The 24,804-nt window shown below is 34.3% G+C and overlaps 1 protein-coding gene across 7 annotated transcripts in view; it reads right to left on the bottom strand.

Annotated features, from left to right (window-relative positions):
• Window positions 1-24,804, bottom strand: part of PPFIA2 (PTPRF interacting protein alpha 2) — a 473,000-nt gene that overhangs the window by 314,467 nt on the left and 133,729 nt on the right. For 2 of the 7 annotated variants that reach the window (XM_065886830.1, XM_065886831.1), the window contains exon 1: window positions 17,463-17,543. The exons of the other annotated variants lie outside the window; for them this stretch is intronic. In XM_065886830.1, coding sequence (XP_065742902.1) covers window positions 17,463-17,543 — 81 coding nt within the window. Of the gene's footprint in view, window positions 1-17,462; window positions 17,544-24,804 lie in introns of those variants that run through there. 7 annotated transcript variants of the gene reach the window in all.

Below are 24,804 nucleotides of genomic sequence, written 5' to 3'. Positions count from 1 at the left end.
AAGCCTTTGGCAAGTACCAGAGAGCACATATATGTTTATGTAACCACCATAAAATAATGTTAAACCAGATGAGCTGCCAATAGAATCCAAAGAGAAGTGACGTTGCCTGCTGATAAAGCAACTTATACGTTTATTTTGTAAACATCTTAGAAAGGACTTTCAGGAAGAAAGGCCCATGAAATAGTTTTCATGTGAAGGATATTGATGCTCGAAGATCGAAGAACTTACGAAGTAAAAGCAGGGAGGTAAAGTGGGGAGCAAAGATAAATCAGATGGCAAAAGAGCAAGTTGGTTTGGCTAGGAAAGCTATATGAGGGGTAATGTAATATAAATGGACAGCCTAGGTTACCATGAACTTGTTTAGAGATGACAAGGTTGCCTTGACAGTCATGTTAATTATCTATTGCTATATCAAATCCCAAAATTCAATGGCTTAAAATAACAGTGATTATTTATTATCTCATTATTATTGTGAGTCAGAAATTAGGGGATGGCTCAGTTGGGTAGTTCTACCTTGGAACTTCTCAGAAGGTTGCAGTTAGAGATTGATTTGGGCAGCACTCATGTAAAGCCTTGACTATACTACCAGAGGATCCATTTCCAAAGTATTTCACTTGCATGACTGACAAGTTAGTGCTGGCTATTGGCTGGGGGCCTCAGTTCTGTTTCATATGGGCATCTCTATAGGGCTTCTGGGGCATTTCAGAAGGCATGCACGTCCACTTACACCATATTTTGTTATTCACACGGGGGCAGTTCTAATTTAATGAAGGAGAGGTCTACACAAAGGCATGAACTTCAGGAGGTGAGAACCATTGGTGGTTACCCTGGAAGTTAGAAACCAAATCATGTATCATTAATATTATTATTATTATCATTATTTTTAATATTAAAAGCTTACTCTGTACTTGGTAGTTTACCCATTTTTAATCTTCATAAAATTCCTGTGAGATAGGTTTTATTGTGTTCATTTTATAGTGAGAGAACTGAAACTGAAAAGTTAAATAACTTGCCCAAACTCACACAGGTGGTAACTGGCCGGATATCTGTTGATCTGATTTCTAATCTTACAATCCTTCAACCATGCCACGAAGACTCAGAAAATATTGTCTGTTCTAAGGATGATCCTGCTGGATGTTAAAAAAATGTCTGCATAGTGACTGTTGTACTTTTTAAAAATAGCACAAAGGGCAGGAGACCGAGGCATTAATAAACACTAATAATTCAAGTATTTTAAAAGCATTTTTTCTTAAAATATATCTAATGATGATGTTTATTTTGTAAGATTAGAATAAGATTGCTATCCTCTCATTGAAGCTAAATTCAAAAAAATCTTGAGACAGCTATTAATGAACTTATAACCAATAATAAACTAGTGCTTTCTTCATGACTGTTTCAAAATTATAATTTTCCTATGAACTTGTTGTGATTTTGAACTTGCAAATACATCTTGACATAAGGGCAGATATTTTATGAAAGCAAAGTGACACTTCATAGGCCTTATTATTGAAATTCAGCTGAAGGCATAAAGATAATTATCAAACACACAAGAGGGCTTATTCTTGTTATTTAAGAATTATGTAGTCCAGGAATAGCAACCACATAACACCACTTTTCTAATGAACACTTATTACTTTAATCAGCCTCTAATTTAATTTAAAAATCAGAATTTTTAAAACAGAACTGGTCACATTTACTATAGTAGATAATTTAAAGGTTTTATTTCATTTTACATAATTTCTGGGTGACAGATAAATTAATTAACAACAGATGAGTATCATTCTTGACACAGCAATATATTAAATCTGAATTTGGAAATTCCCTGAAAAACACATCCCCTAAAGGAGGGATAAGTTAAAGGTCATCATTACTGAGGGCTGGTCCTTGATTTAATTAGCTTATTTTAATGCAAAGAAATGGTTTGGAATTCTCATAATTCATACATCAATTGGAGTTAAAAATTGGCCCATGAAAGATATAACTAAATGAATTCATCACAACAAATCAAAATCATGTCTTTCTAAAACAGAATAACTATTTATAACTAAAAGAAGGCCTTGTGGATATTTAACCTTCTACCCACCAGTTATCCTTCAAATAGAAAGTACCTTTTATAGTGGTAAAAGAACTCCATCTCCTGTCCACTGTTTCCCCATTTGTGACATTTCCGCATAGACAACACTTGGAATTCTGTTTAAAAATGAAGGTTCCTTGGCCCTTACCAGATTTTCTGAATCATCTCTGGGGGTGGTATATGGTAGCTTACATTTCTGGATAATTATGTATTCTAAAGTTTGACAATCCATATAACCGTTCTAAGAATCTTTTATTCTGATCCATGAGAGAGGAAGGATAAAATAAACTATAGTCAATAATGTAAAATCTGAAAGCCCAATATCAATTCCCAGAGAGAATTTCCATTGATAGTTAGTAGGAAGTAATTATAGTCTTGAGAAACAAAGTATTCCATTCAAATATTTGATACTTTAATAATAATATTAATAAAAATTATGCTTTAAGTACTTTTGTTTTACATTCGTATATGTTGAGCCCCACGGTAAACATCTCACTTGACCTTAATGACAATCCTTTGAGGGCAATATTTCTATCTACTTCATTTACAGATGAAGAAAATGAACTTAGAGAGATTATGCTCAGTAGGTGGCAGAGATACTCAGGTCTGTCTGCCTTCAAACTGCTATACTATATAGCACTATAGATTAATGAAGATTTAATATTCAAACCTGATAGCTTTCGGAAGATATTAAATAGGGAAAGAAAATTGAAGCTGATGTACAGCAGCATGGTAATGTAGAGCATCAAACAGATTGAAATGGAACATCTAAGTGCTATATGGAGTTCCCATGAAGTGCATAGATCCTGATACCATTTAGTGAACATTAAATAAGAATGAATATATTTATTTAAAATTTAGGAATGTTTTAAATTTTTTTCTTTCAAAATTTTTACAAAAATTTTGTTAATTACATCTCCTCTCCACCAAATAAACAAAGAAAACAACATCAACAATAATGCACACATGCGTGCATGCGCACACACACACAGAGGCAGGATGACTATCTTCTGTTGGATAATTCATATTTTGTAGTCACAATGTCAAGTTTAATTGACATAGTCTCAATGTAAAGCTTGGTATAAAAGGCACCTTGTGACTTTGTGGGAAAATGACATGTGTCCTTTATACACCCAGACATTTATTGAGCACTCATAATTCGTTCAGCTAACAAATATATACTGTGTCTTTAAGGAACTCACAGTATAATGGGGAAACAGATATGCCTACTTAAAGTAGATTGGTGTTAATTATTACGATAGAGGTAAGCACAACATTTTATGGGATCTCAACAAGGAGGGTAGTGAACTTAACTGGGAACTGACATATCCACAAAAGACACATATTGTAAACGGTTTGAAAGAATGAGTGAGTTGGGGGCAAACAAGTAGAAAATGGGGAAAGGAAGTTCTAGGAGGAGTGAGGAATATAGACATGTAATGGATACTTTCTTTTCTTAAAGAAAGGCTAAAATCTGTTTGAGCACTGTATTCTGTCTGTAGTGTACCTCATTATAGTAAATGGAAAAGTGTTGGGACAGAGGTTGAGCAAGCCAGGCAGAAGGCAAGTAGATGATGGCATGTTTATGATTAAGTGAAGTCCAGGTTGGACCAACCAGACTTCTCTCTCTTGAATTTAAATCTTGAATGGAAGGAATGTAGGCAGAGTTAACCTATCTGGTGGTAGCACTGTGAAGAGTACACCCTTCAGTTCATTCTAGTACTGAGATCCAAAGCTGTTCTGATTTTTCCAGGTCTTTACTCACATGTCCTCTTCTCCACAAAGCCTCCACTGCCCAAAGTTTAAGCTGTGCACTTCGATGCTCCCTATCCACTGTCTATGCTCTATATTTCTCCTTAGCATTTATCACCATCTAACATACTATACATTGTTCTATTTATTTTACTATCAGTTTCATCCAATTAGAATATAAGCTTCATGGTTCACTTGCTCATTGCTATATATTATCCTATTTATTATCTGTTTTGTCCCACCAGAATAAAAGCCTCATTTTTCACTTACTCACTAATTATCCAATGCATAGAATAGAACCAGGCACACAGTTTACTGTATGAGTCAATAAAAGTGTTTCCCATATCATCCAAATACATTTTTCTTTTGACTAACATACCATAATCAGTTTCTGTTGCTAGTAAAAGAGCGTTAACTGAACTGTTTTTAAATGTACAAAATGCTTTCAAGTACATTTTCTCACATCAACCCTGAGAAATGTATTATTCTCATTACTTAAAAGTGAAGAAATTGAATCTTAGTGAAGTTTAATAATTTTTGCATATGCACATGTTTTAAGTTGCAGATATGAGACTCAAATCTATCTCACCTGCACCTTGCCTTTTGTACTCTGCCTCCTCTTGAAAATCCCCAATATAAAGGTTTCATTGAGCTATCACTGACAACTACCCACTTTCATGTTTTATCACCCCAATAGTCATAAACTCATTTTCTATATCCAGCTGAAACCTCTTTTATTTTTATTCAGACTCATGTATTCCTGCAGTTTTCTCACCACATATGTTGAACAATTACAGTGTATCAAATCAAAAGAACATTTCTTTTGAGTGAAAGAGATTATGTCTTTCTTCCATATTCCTTTCCCTGGGCTACGTAATGTCCACAATTTTTTCCATCTTTTCTTCAAAGATCTATTTTTCATTTAATAAATTATGTAGATAGCATCCCATATTAAAGATTTATCTTAAAATGTGGTACCATAACAGGCTATATTAAATGAAATTATATTAATGTAATGTGAAGAGTAAGGGCAATTTTCTAGATAATCTAGCCTGTGGCATGCTATATATATGACTGTATGTTGAGCTTTCCCCACAAAGGCACAAACTCCGCTAACTTTTGTTTAGCTTATAATAAGTTATGACTGTACTCTTATCATTACTTACAATGTTTTATTTACTCATATTTCCCTAAATACATGTTGTATATTGCCATTTAATCTTTAATATTACATATAGGCAAAATATTTAAATAACTTTGATAATTACCTAATAGTGTAAACTATATTAACTTTATTTCAGTTATAATATTTCATGAGGTTAAAAAATCTTTAAATTTATATTATTAAAGAACATCTATTCATTCTACATATATTTTTGGAGAGCTTACTATGTGCCATGCATGTTCTGGGAATCACTGTTAAATAAAATACACTTTCTTGGAACTTATGTCTACAACATCATATTATAGAAGCATTGAGTAAAGCGTAATTTTTCAGTGAGCTTTTTTCCCCCTCTTTTAAAAAAAGTGAAATATAATTTCAATCAAAAATGTTACTTCCTATGCAATATTAGACTGAAGACTGACCCATGTCCAGACAGTTTAAACTTAATCTCGTTAGCACTTTGATTCTTTGTTTACTTGATTTTTTTTTTTGCCACATTTACCAATATTTATTCCCATTCCAATTTCCATTTAGGGCGATTAACACAGAAACTCACTTTTTAAGACTGATCCAAAACTATGCTTCCATTCTTGGCTCCACTCTCATTGCCGCTTGATGTCTATTATCCCAGACACAGCCTCTATCCTTTGATCCATTTTCACCTTTTATGTTTTACTTCTTGGAAAGCGAAGCATTCTTCTTTCCAAGGCCAATGTTGCAGCTCTTCCTTTAGCCTCACCCTTCTTGATTTCCCTAGCTTTCTCTACCCTCTATCAATATGTATGTTCAGGGTCAAAGAAAATATATAGCTTATTTCTTGCTATGCAAAATGGTTTTTTGCTTTAAAAAAGAATAAATGTTGAATGTTTAAGATTTAGTAAAACAAATCAGTCATTGCTCTTTTCAGAATACCATGCTAGTTCAGGAACGATTCTATCCATGAAAGCCTCTTAGAAGAAGAAGTATTTCCTCTTCATGATCACCATCATCATAAGGTTGTATTTTTATCTTATTTTATTATTTTTCTTTATACAGCAAGTTCTTATTAGTTATATCTATTTTATACATATTAGTGTATATATGTCAATCCCAATCTCCCAATTCATCACACCACCACCCCCACCCCACCCCACTTTCCGCCCTTGGCATCCATACATTTGTTCTCTATATCTGTGTCACAATTTCTGCCCTGCAAAGCGGTTCATCTGTACCATTTTTCTAGATTCCACATATATGCGTTAATATACAATATTTGTTTTTCTCTTTCTGACTTACTTCACTCTGTATGACAGTCTCTAGGTCCATCCACGTCTCTACAAATGACCCAATTTAATCCCTTTTTATGGCCGAGTAATATTCCATTGTATATATGTACCACATCTTCTTTATCCATTCATCTGTCGATGGGCGTTTAGGCTGATGCCATGACCTGGCTATTGTAAATAGTGCTGCAATGAACATTGGGGTGAGTGTGTCTTTTTGAATTATGGTTTTCTCTGGGTATATGCCCAGTAGTGGGAATGCTGGATCATATGGTAATTCTATTTTTAGTTTTTTAAGGAAACTCCATACTGTTCTCCATAGTGGCTGTATCAATTTACATTCCCACCAGCAGTGCAAGAGGGTTCCCTCTTCTCCACACCCTCTCCAGCATTTGTTGTTTGTAGATTTTCTGATGAGGCCCATTCTAACTGGTGTGAGGTGATACCTCATTGTAGTTCTGATTTGCACTTCTCTAATAAGTAGTGATGTGGAGCAGCTTTTCAAGTGCCTCTTGGCCATCTGTATGTCTTCTTTGGAGAGATGTCTATTTAGGTCTTCTGCCCATTTTTTGATTGGGTTGTTTGTTTTTTTGATATTGAGCTGCATGAGCTGTTTATATATTTTGGAGATTAATTCTTTGTCCTTTGATTTGTTTACAAATAGTTTCTCCCATTCTGAGGGTTGTCTTTTCATCTTGTTTATAGTTTCCTTTGCTGTGCAAAAGCTTTGAAGTTTCATTAGGTCCCTTATGTTTATTTTTGTTTTTATTTCCATTTCTCTAGGAGATGGGTCAAAAAAAATCTTGCTGTGATTTATGTCCATGAGTGTTCTGTCTATGTTTTCCTCTAAGAGTTTTACAGTGTCTGATCTTACATTTAGGTCTTTAATCCATTTTGAGTTTATTTTTGTGTATGGTGTTAGGGATTGTTCTAATTTGATTCTTTTACATGTAGCTGTCTAGTTTTCCCAGCACCACTTATTGAAGAGACTGTCTTTTCTCCATTGTATATCCTTGCCTCCTTTGTCATAGATTAGTTGACCATAGGTGCATGGGTTCATCTCTGGGCTTTCTATCCTGTTCCATTGATCTATATTTCTGTTTTTGTGCCAGTGCCATATTGTCTTGATTACTTAGCTTTGTAGTATAATCTGAAGTCAGAGACATAAGGTTGTATTGAATGAGTGTCTCTACATGTACATGACACAACACGGACACAGAGAAAGCATTAAGTAAAGACACAGAGGTCTGGTGTCTATACTATGTTTCGGAACTGCAAGAAGATACAGGACACTGAATATCTGGGGAAAGCCCTGCAGTGGCAGAGGTCTGTCTAGGATATTCCCACAGATCATGGCCCCTTGGTCAGTCATAGAACATGGCTGGTATACGATGGCCAAAAAAATTTTTTTCACTTATATTTCTGTGATACAGTTATTTTGAAATTCTTTACTATTTTTTAAAAGTAATGTTCTTACTTGAAGTCTTTCTCAAAGACACACTTGAAATTAACCGATTCTTTTAGCACATCACTGTATTTTGCATGATTCTCTGTTCTAATATTTATTTTTACTTATTATGTATTGTAACATTTGCTCCTTGAAAATGTCGACCATATCTAAAGCAATTTCTCTGAGTGTTTCTTGAATGAAAGAAATGTGTATGCAAATATTTGAACTGCCTTATATTATTGTTAAAATATTTGATTTTTTATGCATTAAATATTTTAACATCTAAACAAAATATTACAACACATGATATACTTTAACAATGATTAAGTATAACTTTTCAAATATAGTGAGTTTATAATATTTTATAATAGCTTTTTTGTTTTAGGAGTTCAAAGAATGCTTTTTTTTTAGCATCTCGTAGGCCTACTGTAATTTCAAAGATGGATTATTTGAGAAAGAAGATTAATGATGTGCTTAATGAGAAAAACAAAAATACAAAATAAAAGGAAACAGTATGCTATGAAACAGTGTAACATTACATTGTAGTTCACAACTGTTGCTTTTGCATTGATTTTATTTGATAGAAAACAACAAATAAGTATGTCTTTTTTTGTGTATCTTCTGTATTTTTTCACCAACATAATTAAAATTGAGAATATTTAAGCTGTAAAAACTAGATTATGTTTATTTCTTCCTAATGACATTGCTCAGTTGTCCGTGTAACTTTGCCAACTTCTGTTTTGTGATATAACTTAGAGAATAATTTTGTGATGTTGTTTAAAAATGTTATACACTCCTTAGCATTGTTAACATACTCAGTAATTCTTTGACATTTCTGCTGCCAATAATAGCATCAAATCTGGTTGGCTCTAAATAAATTTAGTAATTACTCTAAATCTTTACATATTGTGTGGAGCACCCAGCATACAAAGTGAGCCACTCTCTTTTAATCTGTAGATATTTTGAATTATATCCTAAGTTAGCCAATTTCACAAACTGGTCATTTTAAATTTGCATCTGTATCTGTGTAAAACTTGAGATGATAATAAAATTCATAACGAAGATACAAGATAAACATCAAAAGACTTTACCAAATACAATTGAAAAATAGCAAAAATGTATTTATAAAAGGAATCCAAGTATACTTTCAAAGGGATACTTAAATCAATTCTCTGAAAGCTTATATTCTATAAGCACAAAAATATTTAATATAAAATTAAGATCTTGAAAAATTAATAAATATATTTTAATAAGATCCCTTAGCATATATATGAAGCACTTAAAGTACTTAAAGTGGTGAATATGTTTTCTTAGCATTAATTTTTTCCTAAATTTAAAATAAGCAAAAGGAAAAAAGATCATTTGTGGAATAAATTATGCTATTATTTAGAAAGTACATTAATCATCAAAACAACACTAGCTAATCTTGATTGAATGCCATCTTTATTGGAAGTAAATACTTTATATATTATTCTATAAATAATCCATTTAGCATCATGATAACCTCATGACGTGCTCTACTGTTTTCCAATAGACAGTCAAGGAAAGTGAAAAGAAAGAAATAATTTCACGTGCTTATAGGCAGACTCTAGTGAACGGTGGAAACTAGTTTTGAACCGTGTGTTTAATTTCAAAAGGCATGCTCCAAACTATCATGCAATTTTATTTTTTGAGAATAATTCTTATTATTTGTAAAATATTTTGAAAATATAAAAGAAGGAACCAACAGTGGAAAAGTTAACTGTGAACCAGAATTAAAAATAGATTTGGAATTAGAATTATTTAATTGGAATTACATAAATTATAACAGTAATATCTATATGAACCTTTAAAGTCAAAGTATTTGCAGAGAACCAAACAATGTGCTATTATGACTGTTGGATAATATTCCAAGAGGCAACTAAGACTTTTGAGCACAGAAAACTGGTATTTTGCTCACCATCATTAAAGTCTGGCATAATGGGGATATTCAACAAGGTGTGTCAAATGATTTCAGAAATTAATATAAGAGGATTAATTTTAGCTAGCCTTCAATTTACACATGAATTCATTCATTCAAAAAACAGATTCTGTCTATTCGACAAGCGTTAGTCTAGGTGTCAATAAACAAATACGAGTAGTTAAGTAAAATAAACTTTATGCTTTTCAGGAGTTCACAGACTAGTGGTGAAGAGAGATAAGTAAAAAATTAAATATGGTGTAATAAATAATACAATAGACATACATCAAGTTACTTTGTGAAGGTGTTAAGGACAGGAGGATTTAACTTGAATTAAAGTTCGGGGACAATATTTAAGGAGGGGGTTAAAAGGAAATGCTAGCTACCAAAACACATTTACAAAATAAAGCAAAGACACACACAAAGAGGCAGGAGCACCTAAACTGAATTAGGTTCAGAGGTGATATTCAAGGAGAGGTGATTAGGAAAAAGCTTCCAAACTGTGTTTGCAAAATAAACCAAGCACACACACTCCAAGTGATAATAATTCTGGGTAAGTCAGCGGGTCCAAGGATTTCACACCCAGCCCCACCCCCACCCCCATTCTCCTCATTCTTTGCCAAGGTCATTTCATCCACTTCCATAGTTTTCCCTACTCTGTAAGCAAATGCCTCCCACATTTACATCTACTATTCAGGCAGACCTGCCTCCTCAGAGCCAAACCCGTTATTTCCAACTGTCTACTCAATCTGTCCAAACCCAAACTCAATATATTGTTTTGCAAAGCTGCTCCTCCTCCATATTTCTCTCTCCCTCACTAGAGGTAATCTTGCCTTTTTCTCTCGTCTCCTATATTCAGTAAGTTAATGGACTCCTTTGAATCTATCTCTTAATGACTTTTCCTTTGTCCTTTATGCTCATACCCTTGCCTTCTCTAGTACGTTTTGCAGACCCCACTTTTGGTCGCTGCTGTTGTGATTGCTGCTCATTGAGCTCTTACTAACCACCAGGCACTGTGCTCCGTGCATTAAAAGCTTTATCTTAAGAGCCTCCTAATTAACTTCCTTACTTCCAATTTCCTTTCCCTGCAGACAATACTTGAAATATAAAGCTATGTTAGCTAGGTATAAGTGAAATATATTTGTGGATGCTATGCTGGGTATCTTACAACCATTTATGTATTCCTATGGAGAGGTCATTCTAGATCAGAATACATACTCCTTTTCAATTTGTAATTCAATTCAACACCTACTTACTAAATCAAGGCTGTGTGTTGGACACTGCTTGGTGCTAGTGATTTAACAATGAAAAAAAAGTACACAGTGCCTGTCCTCTTAGAATATATTGCCTAGCCAAATTCTATTAAGCACAAACTTCTGCAGATGGAAGACATACGATTTCCTATGGGGAGCTCAGGAGCTACTCATTGTTTTCTACAGTTGGTCTCACTGATATACAGAGCATTCTTATATTAATAAAAGTGCGTGTTTAGGGAAGGTTTTCCCCCTCTATTTCCCTTTTTGCCTTTCAGCACAATTTGATTAGCAATTTGACTACTATAAAAACATATTTCCAACTAGAAGAAAACTGTGTTAATAAGGATTAAATGAGGAGATGTAACTGAATAAGAACCTCAAGTTTAAAAACCCAATGAGGCTGTAGTACAATGTTTTGAAGAAGTAGAGTTAAATTTCTATAAGTTTCTGAATTAATAGGTCAACAGGATTAGAAATTATATAGCTTGGAATACTTTTGAATACTGAATACAATTTCAGCAGAAGACTATACAGAAAAGACTGTGGAATTCTGGGTTCCATAACCCCAGATTCAGACAGAAACTACGTTACGTATACCCTGCATTATTAACAACTACTTAAGTGCCTTTTTTGAGCATCAGTTTTTTTCATCTGTAAAGCAGGGAAATCATGACAATTCATCTAGATATTTTTGGAAAGCTACTGAATAGTTTTCCCTGTCCTATCAACCCGCCAAGGCACAATCCAATATTCTAACTAAACAGTAAATCGAAGCTTGTCATTCTTTGCTGAAAATCCTTGAATCCTAAATACAAGTTCCTGAGGATCTGGACTTGACATTCAAACCTATTTTTATATTCTGGAGTTTGCACATTGACTTTTAGCCATTGCCTTCTCCAGCTTACGTTCCAGTTATACTAAACTCTGCCTTTCCCAGACACCAATATGTACCTTTAAACATGTCAGTCAGCTTGCTTGAAATACCTCTTGTGTTAGCTCACCAATCATAATCATAATCATGGCTGCATACAGTTGGGCAACAGAGAAAAGCCTCAGTTCTCTCACTAAGCTGGGGAAGTCTGCTTATATTACTCTGTAACCTTGGAGCCAAAGGGTCTGTCTTTCTTATCTCTATTAGGCTACTTTGCTTTCATTCTTCTTTTTTTTTTATGTTCCAAGCATTCTGATAGATATTTCCAGTGCGTTTAAAAAATATCAACAGTGGGGCTTCCCTGGTGGCGCAGTGGTTGAGACTCTGCCTACTAATGCAGGGGACACGGGTTCAAGCCCTGGTCTGGGAGGATCCCACATGCCGCAGAGCAACTAGGCCCGTGAGCCACAACTACTGAGCCTGCGCGTCTGGAGCCGCGTGATCCGCAACAAGAGAGGCCGCGATAGTGAGAGGCCCGTGCACTGCGATGAAGAGTGGCCCCCGCTTGCCACAACTAGAGAAAGCACTCGCACAGAAATGAAGACCCAACACAGAAAAAATAAATTAATTAATAAACTCCTACCCCCAACATCTTCAAAAAAAGAAAACCACAGCTTTAAAAAATATATATATCAACGGTAAGAAGTTATAATATGCTCCAAATAATAGAAAAATAATGGTATATTCCCAGGGAGAAAAAAATGATAGAATATTAAAAAATCTGTTTTTTTTCTTTCCTGAAAAGCCAGAATTACCTCAACCTCATATGATCACAAAGATATGGTGCCCCATCCTAATTATTAAGAATTTGAGTGAAATTCTTCATGCAATTGAGAGTTCCAACTTGCCTATTAGTCTTCTATATATTTCAAGTAATACTATCTGCTAAATGAAAAATTATATATTAATCAATTTTAAAGTTCTCTTGATAAAATATGAAATGCCCCAATTAATAAGGAATGGTAAAGAGGTATAAAGAAAAAAAACCTCAAAAAGGTTTTCTCTAGCTGTAACAGAAATCTATTTTAAAAACAATAAAATTAAAGCTTTTCTGAGATCACTAATGTAACTGTTATCTATTTTGAAGAACCCAACACTGGTACACAAAGGCTTAGTATTAAACACATTTACCTTTATATATCTTTAGATATTTCTCTAATAATATATGTCTCACCAACTGCTTATATAGTTAACACAAAAATAAGTTGTTGTTTATTGTGTTGAATTTTCATATTTTAATCACCTTCCAAATATATGTCTCTGCTTATTATACAGAGATATTTGCAGTATCCATTTGCTAGGGACACAGATTAATAAAATGCTCTCGGGGATTAAAACAAAGCATAATAAGGGAGGTATAACTTGGGAGATTGGGACTGACATATATACACTATATATAAAATAGACAACTAATAAGAACCTGCTGTATAGCACAGGGAACTCTACTCAATACTCTATAATCGCTTATAAGGGAAAAGAATCTAAAAAACAAAAGAGTGGATATATGTGTATGTATAACTGATTCACTTTGCTGTACACCTAAAACTAACACAACATTATAAATCAACTACACTCCAATAAAAAAAAGCATAATAACTGCTTCAGTAGTGGTATAAACAGGCAAATGATAAAAGGAAATATACTTAATATATCTTAATACATCATGCATGAATCAGGTGAATGAGTGAAGGCTTCACGGGGTAGGTGGCATTTGAGATGAGTCTTTAAGCAAAAACAATTTTCCAATGGGCAGGTTCAGTGAAGAGGCGAAGAACAGAGGCATACAGACAAATTTCTGGGAAAGCAGGTAAATAAAGTAGTAAGTTGCACGAGCTCCAGACCAGGAAGAGCTTTTATATGACAAGCTAAAGAAGTGAATTTTATCCTTTAAGGACAGGGGATACACAAAGTATTTTATTTTATTTATTTATTTTTTGCGGTATGCGGGCCTCTCACTCCTGTGGCCACTCCTGTGGCCTCTCCCGTTGCGGAGCACAGGCTCCGGACACGCAGGCTCAGCGGCCATGGCTCACGGGCCCAGCTGCTCCGCGGCATGTGGGATCTTCCCAGACCGGGGCACGAACCCGTGTCCCCTGCATCGGCAGGCGGACTCTCAATCACTGCGCCACCAGGGAAGCCCCCATAAAGTATTTTAAACATGGAAATGGCAGATTAATGTGTTTCCATGTTTTGTGACAAAGTGTCTTTCTCTTGTCTTCAGTGGATACCAGGGGGCAACAGTCAAAGACTTTTACACACGTTCTTGGCAGTTAATGTTATTAATACTAGGATGAAATGGCAAAGAAATGTATTCTAAGCAGAAATAATTGCTCTGTGGATTCAATAGATCAAAACTGCTCTCATCAGAAATATATTCCTTTGGTTTGAGGAAGTGGTTTACAAACCACTTTTGCTTTGTTTTTGATAGCAGTATACTGTTTGTTATTGTTGTAGTTCATGAAAGCTTGCATAAAGCTCCAATGAATAAAATAGGTAAATGTAGAATAAGAAAACATTAAGAACCTGAAAAGAATGTATTCCTCTTCCCTACTGTCCCTAGCAACTACTGACAAACTCCCATGAAATCTTAGGACTGGGCAGACTTTGAAAATGTCTAGGTGAAGATACTTAATCTCTAGGAAATGAGGGGGTAGCGTGTTGCTCATCAATACCTCTGGGAGAATTAACACATTAAGTCATGATTAGCTAATCTAGAAGTTTAGTAAAGCATTATTAAATGGTTTTGCTTGCAAAAATAGAGCTAAATGTGAAATGATGTTGGGACATCATTTTTTTTTTAACCTCTTTATTGGAGTATAATTGCTTTACAATGGTGTGTTAGTTTCTGCTTTATAACAAAGTGAATCAGTTATACATATACATATATCTCCATATCTCTTCCCTCTTGCGTCTCCCTCCCTCCCACCCTCCCTATCCCACCCCTCTAGGTGGTCACAAAGCACCGAGCTGTGGGACATCATTTTTATAGACATAAAATTTAAAAGAATTTTTACTGCATTCACATATATATATATATATATATATATAATATAATTTTGTTTGAAGGTAGGTTTCCCATTTGTATATATTTGAGCCCCATAAATTGACAGTTCTAATACACACAAATATTATAATTAATTTTAATTTTCATCAATCAAAAATCATTCTCGGCAACTATACTCTAAAGTTTGATTTTGGGTGATAAGTTATGCACAAAATATATAGTGCAAATTGGGTGTTGGCATCACCCAGGGTCTAAGAACCTCTGAATAGAAACATGCAGACACAATTATCTTCACGGAATATTGAAGTGAGGTCTCATTTATAAGGAAATTAATTTAAATCAAGTGTTAGTCTATACAAAATAGTATTTGCATGTGTGTGTAGAAGTATGAATGTATTTGGCTAAATTAAAATACAATGAAAAAGAAAGGCTTGTAATTAGAATATCCTTCAGCTTCTTATTTGTTGTCTTTTTACCTCTGAACCCTTCAGGTCAAATACATTCTATATCTTACTTTTAAAATTTAATATTGTACAATTTCAGCAAAAATGACAAGCTAGTTTAAACATTTGATGAGAAGATGGAACTGAAACTCAGTATCATTCATGTTAAGCTATCTTAAATGTTTTTGCATATGTTAACTCTTGTGCAAGAATAATTTAAGAAAGTAAGCATTAAAATCTCAATTCCTTGATGCAGAATCATTTCAGAAATGCATGTATGCCATTCTATAATGAGAACCACTTTTGAAAATTTAACTAATCATTTCCACAAGATACATTTTTTGACAAACGGTTTGTTACTTTTACAGCATCTCATTTCTCATGACAGTATTTCAACCAAAGAAAGTATACCGCATTAAATAGGTTAATATATATATAAGAAAAATAATTCTGTTTAATTCAGTCCTTTGAAAATAAAAGCAAAGAGTCAACTTTTATAAACCTTTATATTCATGCTTTAAAAACCATCCTTCTTTCTTCCTTCTTTTCCACCAAAAGCAAAAACAAACAATAGCAACAAAAAGTTAAACACACATTTCCTGTTATCATGAATGTCAGGATCAAATACCATTTTGTGATTTTAAAAATGTAGGAGAACAGAGTTCATATTTGCCAACACTTCTATTTTATCTGAAATCCTAGTGTTTTTACATGAATTGTTATAACATCAACACAAAAATAAGTGGTTAAAAATCATTCTAGTGTGTTTTCAAAGAAAATCACCTGCCAGGAAATGTGTCAGCAAGATCTACTGAAAGAATTGTAAAAAGCCTGTGTCATGACTGAGCCATGGAATTCACTGACCCTTAAACTTTAAGAGACTGAAGCAGAATACCCAATGTCAAAAGCTGCCCCTAAAAGGCAGCTATGGGATATATTGTAAGGAGTGTTTATATCTCAGTGTATGGAGAAGAAAAAAGTAATAATTCTGTAGAGCAGCCCCGGGGCAATTGCATTCTGAGTCACTGCCACAATAAGCTGATCGCCACTGGGAAGTAAATATATTCTGTAACAGCACAGACTTGCGCTACCAGTAGACATCAGTGTAAGGCAGGAGAGGCGACAGAATTAAGAACAGAAGTATAAGAAGGGGGGGAGAGAGTAATTATAGCTACTGCTATAGTTTGCAAAGGCAAGAGACTTTAATCAATCAGATGTGCATTTATTCAGAGCCCCCTTTCAAAAGAATTCATGCTGCCTCTACTATATTAATTCTCTAGGTCTTTACACTTATTTTTTCAGTGCATTATAACTATATAGCTAAAATAATTAAATGTTAGGCTGTTTATATTCCCATAGTGTAAAATATACAAAGAGAAGAGTTTCATTTTTCCTTTTAATCTAATGATGATATGACTGAATTGCAAAGTAATCCTTAGTACTGAAAAATGCAATTTGAGGATAAAAATGAAGTAGAATATGATTTACTTTAGACAACCATTTTCTAGACTGATGACTGATTTATTCACAGGCAGTTGGAATACATTTAGTAGGTAACAGCTTTGTAACTCACATTTACATTTATATTGTAAATCATTTTGACTTTTTGATAACACAAAATCTTCCATCTTAATGAGTTTCTACTTTATCTCAAATTGAAAAGCATACTAAACCTGGTACTTAAGCTACTGTATTATTGATTGTATATTGCACACATAACAAAATTAAATAACAGGAGTTATGTTAAGCTATGTATATGAAATACAAAACATTTTTCTAAGCCCAGAGAACACAGTTTGCAAAGTTCCCTAAAATGTCTTTTAATTCTACCCTTTCTGTGATATATCAGGGAAGTAACTCTGTAATTTTCACCATATTATATCCATAAATAACAACTTCAGGAGAATAACTCATAAACTCTCAAAAGATGATACTGTAGCAGATTTAAGAATCCTTGTGAAAATTAAGGGTTCACTATTATTTTGCTTGAATTCACAGAGAATCCTAACGCCATCTCATCTCCATATAAAAAAAAACAGATTAAACTGACATGCACATTATCTATATCTTACATCCCCTTTAATACTTTCACACTTTGCAGTTTTCCTTCCCTTACTTTTCTCTTTATTAAAAGTTTGACTATATATTAACTTCCTAAGTAGTGAAGCCATTTAAAGCACACTTACTTGAAAAGTGTAAAACCGGGTCCCATTAGGAGGATGCACTTTTGGGGAGCCAGAAACGGTGTTCATATCCGAGAAAATCATTTCTGATCAGAGAGACAATATAATCCACAAGGAGCTAGAGATGCAGAGCAGAGAGCTTAGCGTACAGATAAATCCGTGCATGCATTGAGGGAGGCTAGAGGGTAAAATGAAATCTGCCCCATCCTTCTTAGATACACAGTGATAGCATTTTGAATCCTTCTCCTACATTTGAAATCTAAGCTGAAAGGTCATCGGCTACTGACCTTTTGTGCAGCTAGTTATTTAGAACATACAATGTTTAAAAAAAAATTTTAAACACCGAAGGAAAAAAAGCAAGAACCAACAATAAATGGAGCTTGTGCAGAATCTGGCAGTGCTGTGGACCTGCCCATCTGTTCTCAGTGATAATCACCTCCCTCCACCACAGTCTAGCAGAGTGATTATGCTAAATATCCTGGTTAACCAATAACATACAGTTTCATTTCAGGGAAGCATGCACAGTGTAATTCAGAGGACCTCTTCTGACTAACCTGAAGCATGCTTCCTATACTGTTTAAAGCTGTATCTAGTAACAAATTATTATTTGATCATGATTATTTCTGTATGTTTCTAAATCTCTTTGTTAATCCCAGTCTGTTCAACGAGATTTTAAATTTTAAAGCCTTTTTTTTTTTTTTTAATGAACAGTTCTTTTTAAAATGTATAGATCAAGTCATATTTTAGCTGGCTAGGACATTCAGGGGCAAGGCATATAATTCAGTAAGGCTATATAATAATAGGCACTTTATCAAATAAAATGCTTCAATTATTTTTACTTTTCTAAACTCTTAAAGAACATCATGAATATGAATGTAATCATTGTTTTCTTATTTCCCCCACATTAACTCAAAAAATTGTTTCACAATTAATGCTTTAAAAAGTACCATACATGTGTTTTAAATAATTACAACTTTATCTCATGTATATAGAAAGCAATTAATAAAACATATTTTAGATACATGAAAATTTTTGACCCAAGAACTAAAAATATTGATTACAAATATTTAGGCTGTGTTGCAATGCATGTTCATTTTTCTATGTCTTTTCACACAGATTATTCAGTCTGTATAAAACAGCATATTCAGATGACTTTACACTTTTTAGAGGTAAAAATAAATGTTCCATTTACACATCATTCAAAGGCGGAGACTTCAGGAGGACAGAGACTAGAATGAACCAAAAGTAGTGTCTTTGTGAACGTATCTAAGATGACATAGTTATTTACAATCAAGAACCAGGAACCACCTCCTTTGAACCTGAAGACTATAAAAGTAATATGATGGTGATGAGCTCTTAAAACTTAAATTATTATTCATTTTTACTTTTGATTGTCTAGTCATGATTCAAATTTATAATATCAATGGGGAAGAAGTAGAAAAAATGTTCATTTCCTTAGTTGGGATTTCTATATTATGGTAAATTATGTAAGTAGGTAATTGTTTACTTAGCAAGCTGCTAAATAAATCAGAAGATAACTTGTTAAATAAGTGTTTAATTGGGGGATAATTTTAGATTTATAGAAAAGTTGCAAAGATAGTATGAAGAGTTCCCATATATCCCTCACCCAATTTATGTAATTGTTAACACCTTACGTTTCTATGGTACATTTGTTAAAACTAATAAACTGATATGGTACATTACTATTCACTAAACTAGGCTTTGCTTGGATTTCACTAGTCATTTCATTAATGTCCCTTTTCTATCCTAGGTTCTAATCTACGGTACCACATTTATTTAGTTTCTATGGTTCCCTAGTTTCCTCTGGGCTGTGACAGCTTCTTAGCTTTTCCTTGTTTTTCATGATCTTGATAGTCTCTAGAAGACTATCAAGAATTTCTAGTCAAGTATTCTGTAGGATATCTCCTGATCTGATGCTTATATTATTTTGTCTGATGTTTTCCTCAAGATTAAACTAGGGTTATGGGTTTTGGAAAAGAATACCACAGGGGTGAAGTGACTTTCTCATCACCTCATATTAATGAAGTGACCTCATCACATCATATTGGGTGTACATGATATCCACATATTACTAGCGATGTTAACTTCATCACTTGGTTAAAGTAATATTTGTTAGGGTTTTCAACTGTAAAGTTACTATTTTTCCCTTTCCATACTCTGTTCTTTGGAAGTTAGTCATTAGCATGCTCTCAAAGAAGTGATAGGGAGGGGTGAAATTGAGCTTTACCTCCTGGAGGTGGGAGTAGGTACGTATGTTACACGGAATTCTTCTGTACAGAAGATTTGCTTCTCTCATCTGATTATTTTTTCGATCATTTATTTATATTGGCATGGACTCAGGTATATTTATTTTATACTTTGGGTTATAATACCATTTATTTGATGCTTAAATTGTCCCAGCATTGGCCACTGGGAGATCCTTCAGGGTGGATCCTGTTACCCTTTGATGTGCTCCCATCCTTTTTTTCTTTAAGCACAAATAATTATTTTTAAAAAATGTTTTTTCCTGTATAAAGTATGTATTATTTGCTAAAATGATTAGTCTCCTTAACTATAACTCTAATTATCACTGCAAGTTTACTTGAAAAGTCATGTTTTCCTTTTCCATTATTATTTTAATTGGCCATATTATTTTGTTTTTCAAATTAATCATTTTTACCCTTCTGATTTCTTAGCCCACATGGGGTTTATTCCATTGATTCTCAAATAAAGTAGCTATATACACATATTAGCTGTGGTAATCAGTGATGTATATATAAATTTTTGGTTCTTCCTCCTTGAAATTAATGTTGGGATCATAATTCCTCTTATGGTGGGTGGCACCATGTAACTCATACTCTCAAGAGTTGTGAGTGGAAAAAATGTCTCAAAAAAAAACCTGAAGCTTCTTGGGAACTCAGGATTTAAAGGAAAAATTTGTTTGCCAAGTAGATTATTATGGTACAACTATAACCCCCATTTACTTTTATGCTTACGTGTAAGTTGGTTCTGGTATAATTTAGATCAAATGACTCACTATATTTCTTATTATTATTGTAGAATAGACAATAAATCAAATATTTCTGGTATAATATCACATATTCCTGGAATAATCTCATATATTTGCTGAATTTGCATAATCCAGCAAACTATATAAGCTAGGAAATCTGAAGTATTTGGTCAATAAGAATATATGTTCTTTCTTTTTCATATTTCTTTTGTGGAGAGGGGGGGAAAGCAGTATGAATTAATGTTGAAAGAAGTAGGAAGGAGAAATAGTGTTAGTACATAATTATTTTAAGCACACTGCTTTATTCTAAATATCGCTGAAATTGCCGAAGTATATATTCTTCCCCAAACTTTTCTTTTTTCTATGTAGGCTATTTATGATAATAACATTATTTCATTGTTCTGAAGGTCTATTTGGAGACAACTCAACTTTCTATCTCTGCCTAGCAGCAATAATAAAAGTGGTGCCCAGTTCTGAAAATTGCTAGGATACAGAATCCTACCTTATCCATTTTGGTTATAGAGGCCTGGTACTGTTGCCAGATGCTAGGGGCATACCTATAAAAGACACAATATCTGTGCTCAAGGAACTTTAAATTTGGTGGGAGAAACATCAATTAGTAAGAGACAGTTAACTAGCAAGACAACTGAAATGCAGTTTAATTAATACGACTGACTTAACCTAAAGGAGACTAAGTGAGGTCATCTGAAAAGCTAATTCAAGGGATGTATCAGAGTGACCCTCACCAAAATAGGAGATGGAAGTCTTTCCAAAGAGAAGTACCCATGTGTGAAAAGATATGAGATGGCATAGAAATAGAACAGTTGGGAAAATATGGCTGAAAACATTTCAGGGCATAAGAAGTAAGTCCGCTAGGTGTGTGTTTTCATATAGAAACATTTGCTCAAGTGAAATTAGTAAAGAGACAGTCTATGAACACCCTATTCCTATTAAATCAAGTAAAATTAGAACATACTTGTCTTCTAAAAATATATGAGGGCTTCCCTGGTGGCGCAGTGGTTACGAATCTGCCTGCCATTAGAGGGGACACAGATTCGAGCCCTGGTCCAGGAAGATCCCACATGCCGTGCAGCTACTAAGCCCCTGAACCACAACTAGTGAGCCTGCGCTCTAGAGCCTGTAAGCCACAACTACTGAGCCCACGTGCCACAACTACTGAAGCCCGCGTGCCTAGAGCCTGTGCTCTGCAACAAGAGAAGCCACCACAATGAGAAGCCTGCACACCGCAATGAAGAGTAGGCCCTGCTCGCCGCAACTAGAGAAAAGCCTGCGCACAGCAACAAAGACCCAAAGCAGCCAAAAATAAAATAAAAAATAAAAATATATGAAATGTAGAGGCATATTCTCATACTTTTGGTTAGCTTTCCAAATAGCTTTCCAGGATGGCTGTGGCTTGTCAAGAAATTTCATACTTAGTTTAACTGTCTCTGATTTAAAATAAGATTATTTTAATTATTAACTTGAAAGTAAAAAAAGTACAATATTACCATGTAAAACAAAATTTAACGTGCTGATGGTAGCAACTGGTTTTCAGCCAATGTCTGACACATGATGGGTAAATAATATGTCTGCTTCAATTGTTACACACAAACCACTCCCTAAAATCTCTCAAGATATAGCTTTCACCAACAGAAGTAAATTAACGATATTAACTCTAGAAGGTTTAATGCCAGCTATCTCAAGCACTTGAATTTTTACAGAAAATAACTGAAAATGAAAAAGCAAAAGGATAACTAAATTACACTTTTTTAAAAAATGGGTAAAATAAAAGTCTTCAAGCCAGACACTTGTTTTTAATAGACTTACAGAGAAGATTCCCAGAAGTCATATAATATACCCTTCTGCCTCTGGGAAAAATTAAGCCTTCTGAAACGTATGTTATCAGTTTGGTTTTATAAAAAGTTCAAAAATACTTTATTTTTTTCTTAAATTCCATATATATGTGTCCGCGTACGGTATTTGTTTTTCTCTTTCTGACTTACTTCACTCTGTATGACAGACTCTAGGTCTATCCACCTCATTACGTTTCTTTTTATGGCTGAGTAATATTCCATTGTGTATATGTGCCACATCTTCTTTATCCATTCATCCGATGATGGACACTTAGGTTGTTTCCATCTCCTGGCTATTGTAAATAGAGCTGCAATGAACATTGTGGTACATGACTCTTTTTGAATTATGGTTTTCTCAGGGTATATGCCCAGTAGTGGGATTGCTAAGTCATATGGTAGTTGTATTTTTAGTTTTTTAAGGAACCTCCATACTGTTCTCCCTAGTGGCTGTACCAATTCACATTCCCACCATCAGTGTAAGAGTGTTCCCTTTTCTCCACACCCTCTCCAGCATTTATTGTTTCTAGATTTTTTGATGATGGCCATTCTGATTGGTGTGAGATGATATCTCATTGTAGTTTTGATTGATCACCTAGAGGGGTGGGATAGGGAGGGTGGGAGGGAGGGAGACGCAAGAGGGAAGAGATATGGGAACATATGTATATGTATAACTGATTCACTTTGTTATAAAGCAGAAACTAACACACCATTGTAAAGCAATTATACTCCAATAAAGATGTAAAAAAAATACTTTAGAGATACTATTTCATATCCTGTCAGGAAGATTAAGCACAAACATTTTTATATCCCTTCAACATAATTTTTTTTCAACAAATAACTGTTAGACATATTCTGCTTCAAGACAAGCAATTCAATATAGCTTTTCTTTCATTCATTTATAGGTATTGGATAACAAGCTGAAAAATTTGCTACAATCATAAGAATTTGGGGAGTTAAAGGAATACACTGAAAAGGGCTTCTCATTTGCTGTTAGCTTCCAATAAATGCTCAGGGGGAAAGTGTCATACTGGATGAAGAACAGGAGAGAGAGAGAGTGCAGAAGAAGGAAGAAGAGGAAGAAAGACAGGGAGGAGGTGGAAGAGGAAAGGAGAGAGGAGAGATATCAATACAATTTTCATCACAGCATTATAACAAAGAATTTTATAGCCAAGCATTCAGTTAGAAGTCATGCCAGATGGAGTGAAATTTACAGCCCAGATGGGAAATACATCCTAGTGAATCCATATGGATGACATATGGAAGATAATTAAGTATATATTGCTATCTATCTACCTATCTATCTATCATGTATATATCAATCATCTATTTATCTATCTAAATATATATTCATAATTATGCACCTTTATCTATATCTGTATCCTTGTATTTATATCATGAAGTTTTCAGGACGCAGCAAAGATGACCCTGTACAGATAGCCAAGACTTTTACATCCTGCTTCTGAGTTTCCTACTTTCTGATACAGCTGGCTGTGCGCAAGTTTGTAAGGTTTGTTCATTCACTCACTCACTCATTGATTCAACAAATCTTTATTGAAGGGAGATGATGTACCAGACCCCTATTACAGTTAGAACAGAAATGAAAGGCAGGTGAACTAAGGGGAAACAGCATTTTGTACCATGCCAACGAGATGCTCAATGTAACAGGTGTCATCAAGTCTAGCAATGAGATCTTGCATTAAAGTATTTCAATTAAAAAAAAAATCTTCTAATGCCTCAGAGACTTTTTGCCAAGTTCAAGAATTTTTTTTAGCTAGTTAACCATTCACTGAGGGTGTCCCAAATAAAGACAATTCTTAGTATCCCTCAAGATTTGTGACCATGTAGACCAAGAAAAAAAAATCAAGCATATGGAAATTGAAATTGACAAGCTTCCATTTATAGCAAAACAAAAATATTAAATTTGGCTTGAATCCATATCTTGAAAATAATGTGTTATATTTTTACATTATGTCATAAAGTTTTATATATGTATCTATATATGTATGTATATACATATATTGTGTAAATTATACACACATGTACATATATACACACAGATATGTGCATATACATTACACCTGTGTACACATACATACACATACATACCTGCACGTATACTGTCTTCAGAACTCAACTTAGAAAAATTTTAAATGCTATCTTGTTTTCATATTTTTTGTTCTCTTTCACTCTGGTTTCTCTTGAACCACATTTTTTTTTTTTTTTTTTTTTTTTTTTTGCGGTACGCAGGCCTCTCACTGCTGTGGCCTCTCCAGTTGCGGAGCACAGGCTCCAGACGCGCAGGCTCAGCGGCCATGGCTCACGGGCCTAGCTGCTCCGCGCATGATGGGATCTTCCCGGACCAGGGCACGAACCCGTGTCCCCTGCATCGGCAGGCGGACTCTCAACCACTGCGCCACCAGGGAAGCCCTCTTGAACCACATTTTCACAAATGTTTACATGTATTATGATGGTAGCCTATGAA

The sequence above is a fragment of the Phocoena phocoena genome, chromosome 11 (assembly GCF_963924675.1).
Source record: "Phocoena phocoena chromosome 11, mPhoPho1.1, whole genome shotgun sequence".
NCBI classification, from domain to species: Eukaryota; Metazoa; Chordata; class Mammalia; order Artiodactyla; family Phocoenidae; genus Phocoena; species Phocoena phocoena.
This window is presented reverse-complemented; position numbering and strand designations above follow the sequence as displayed.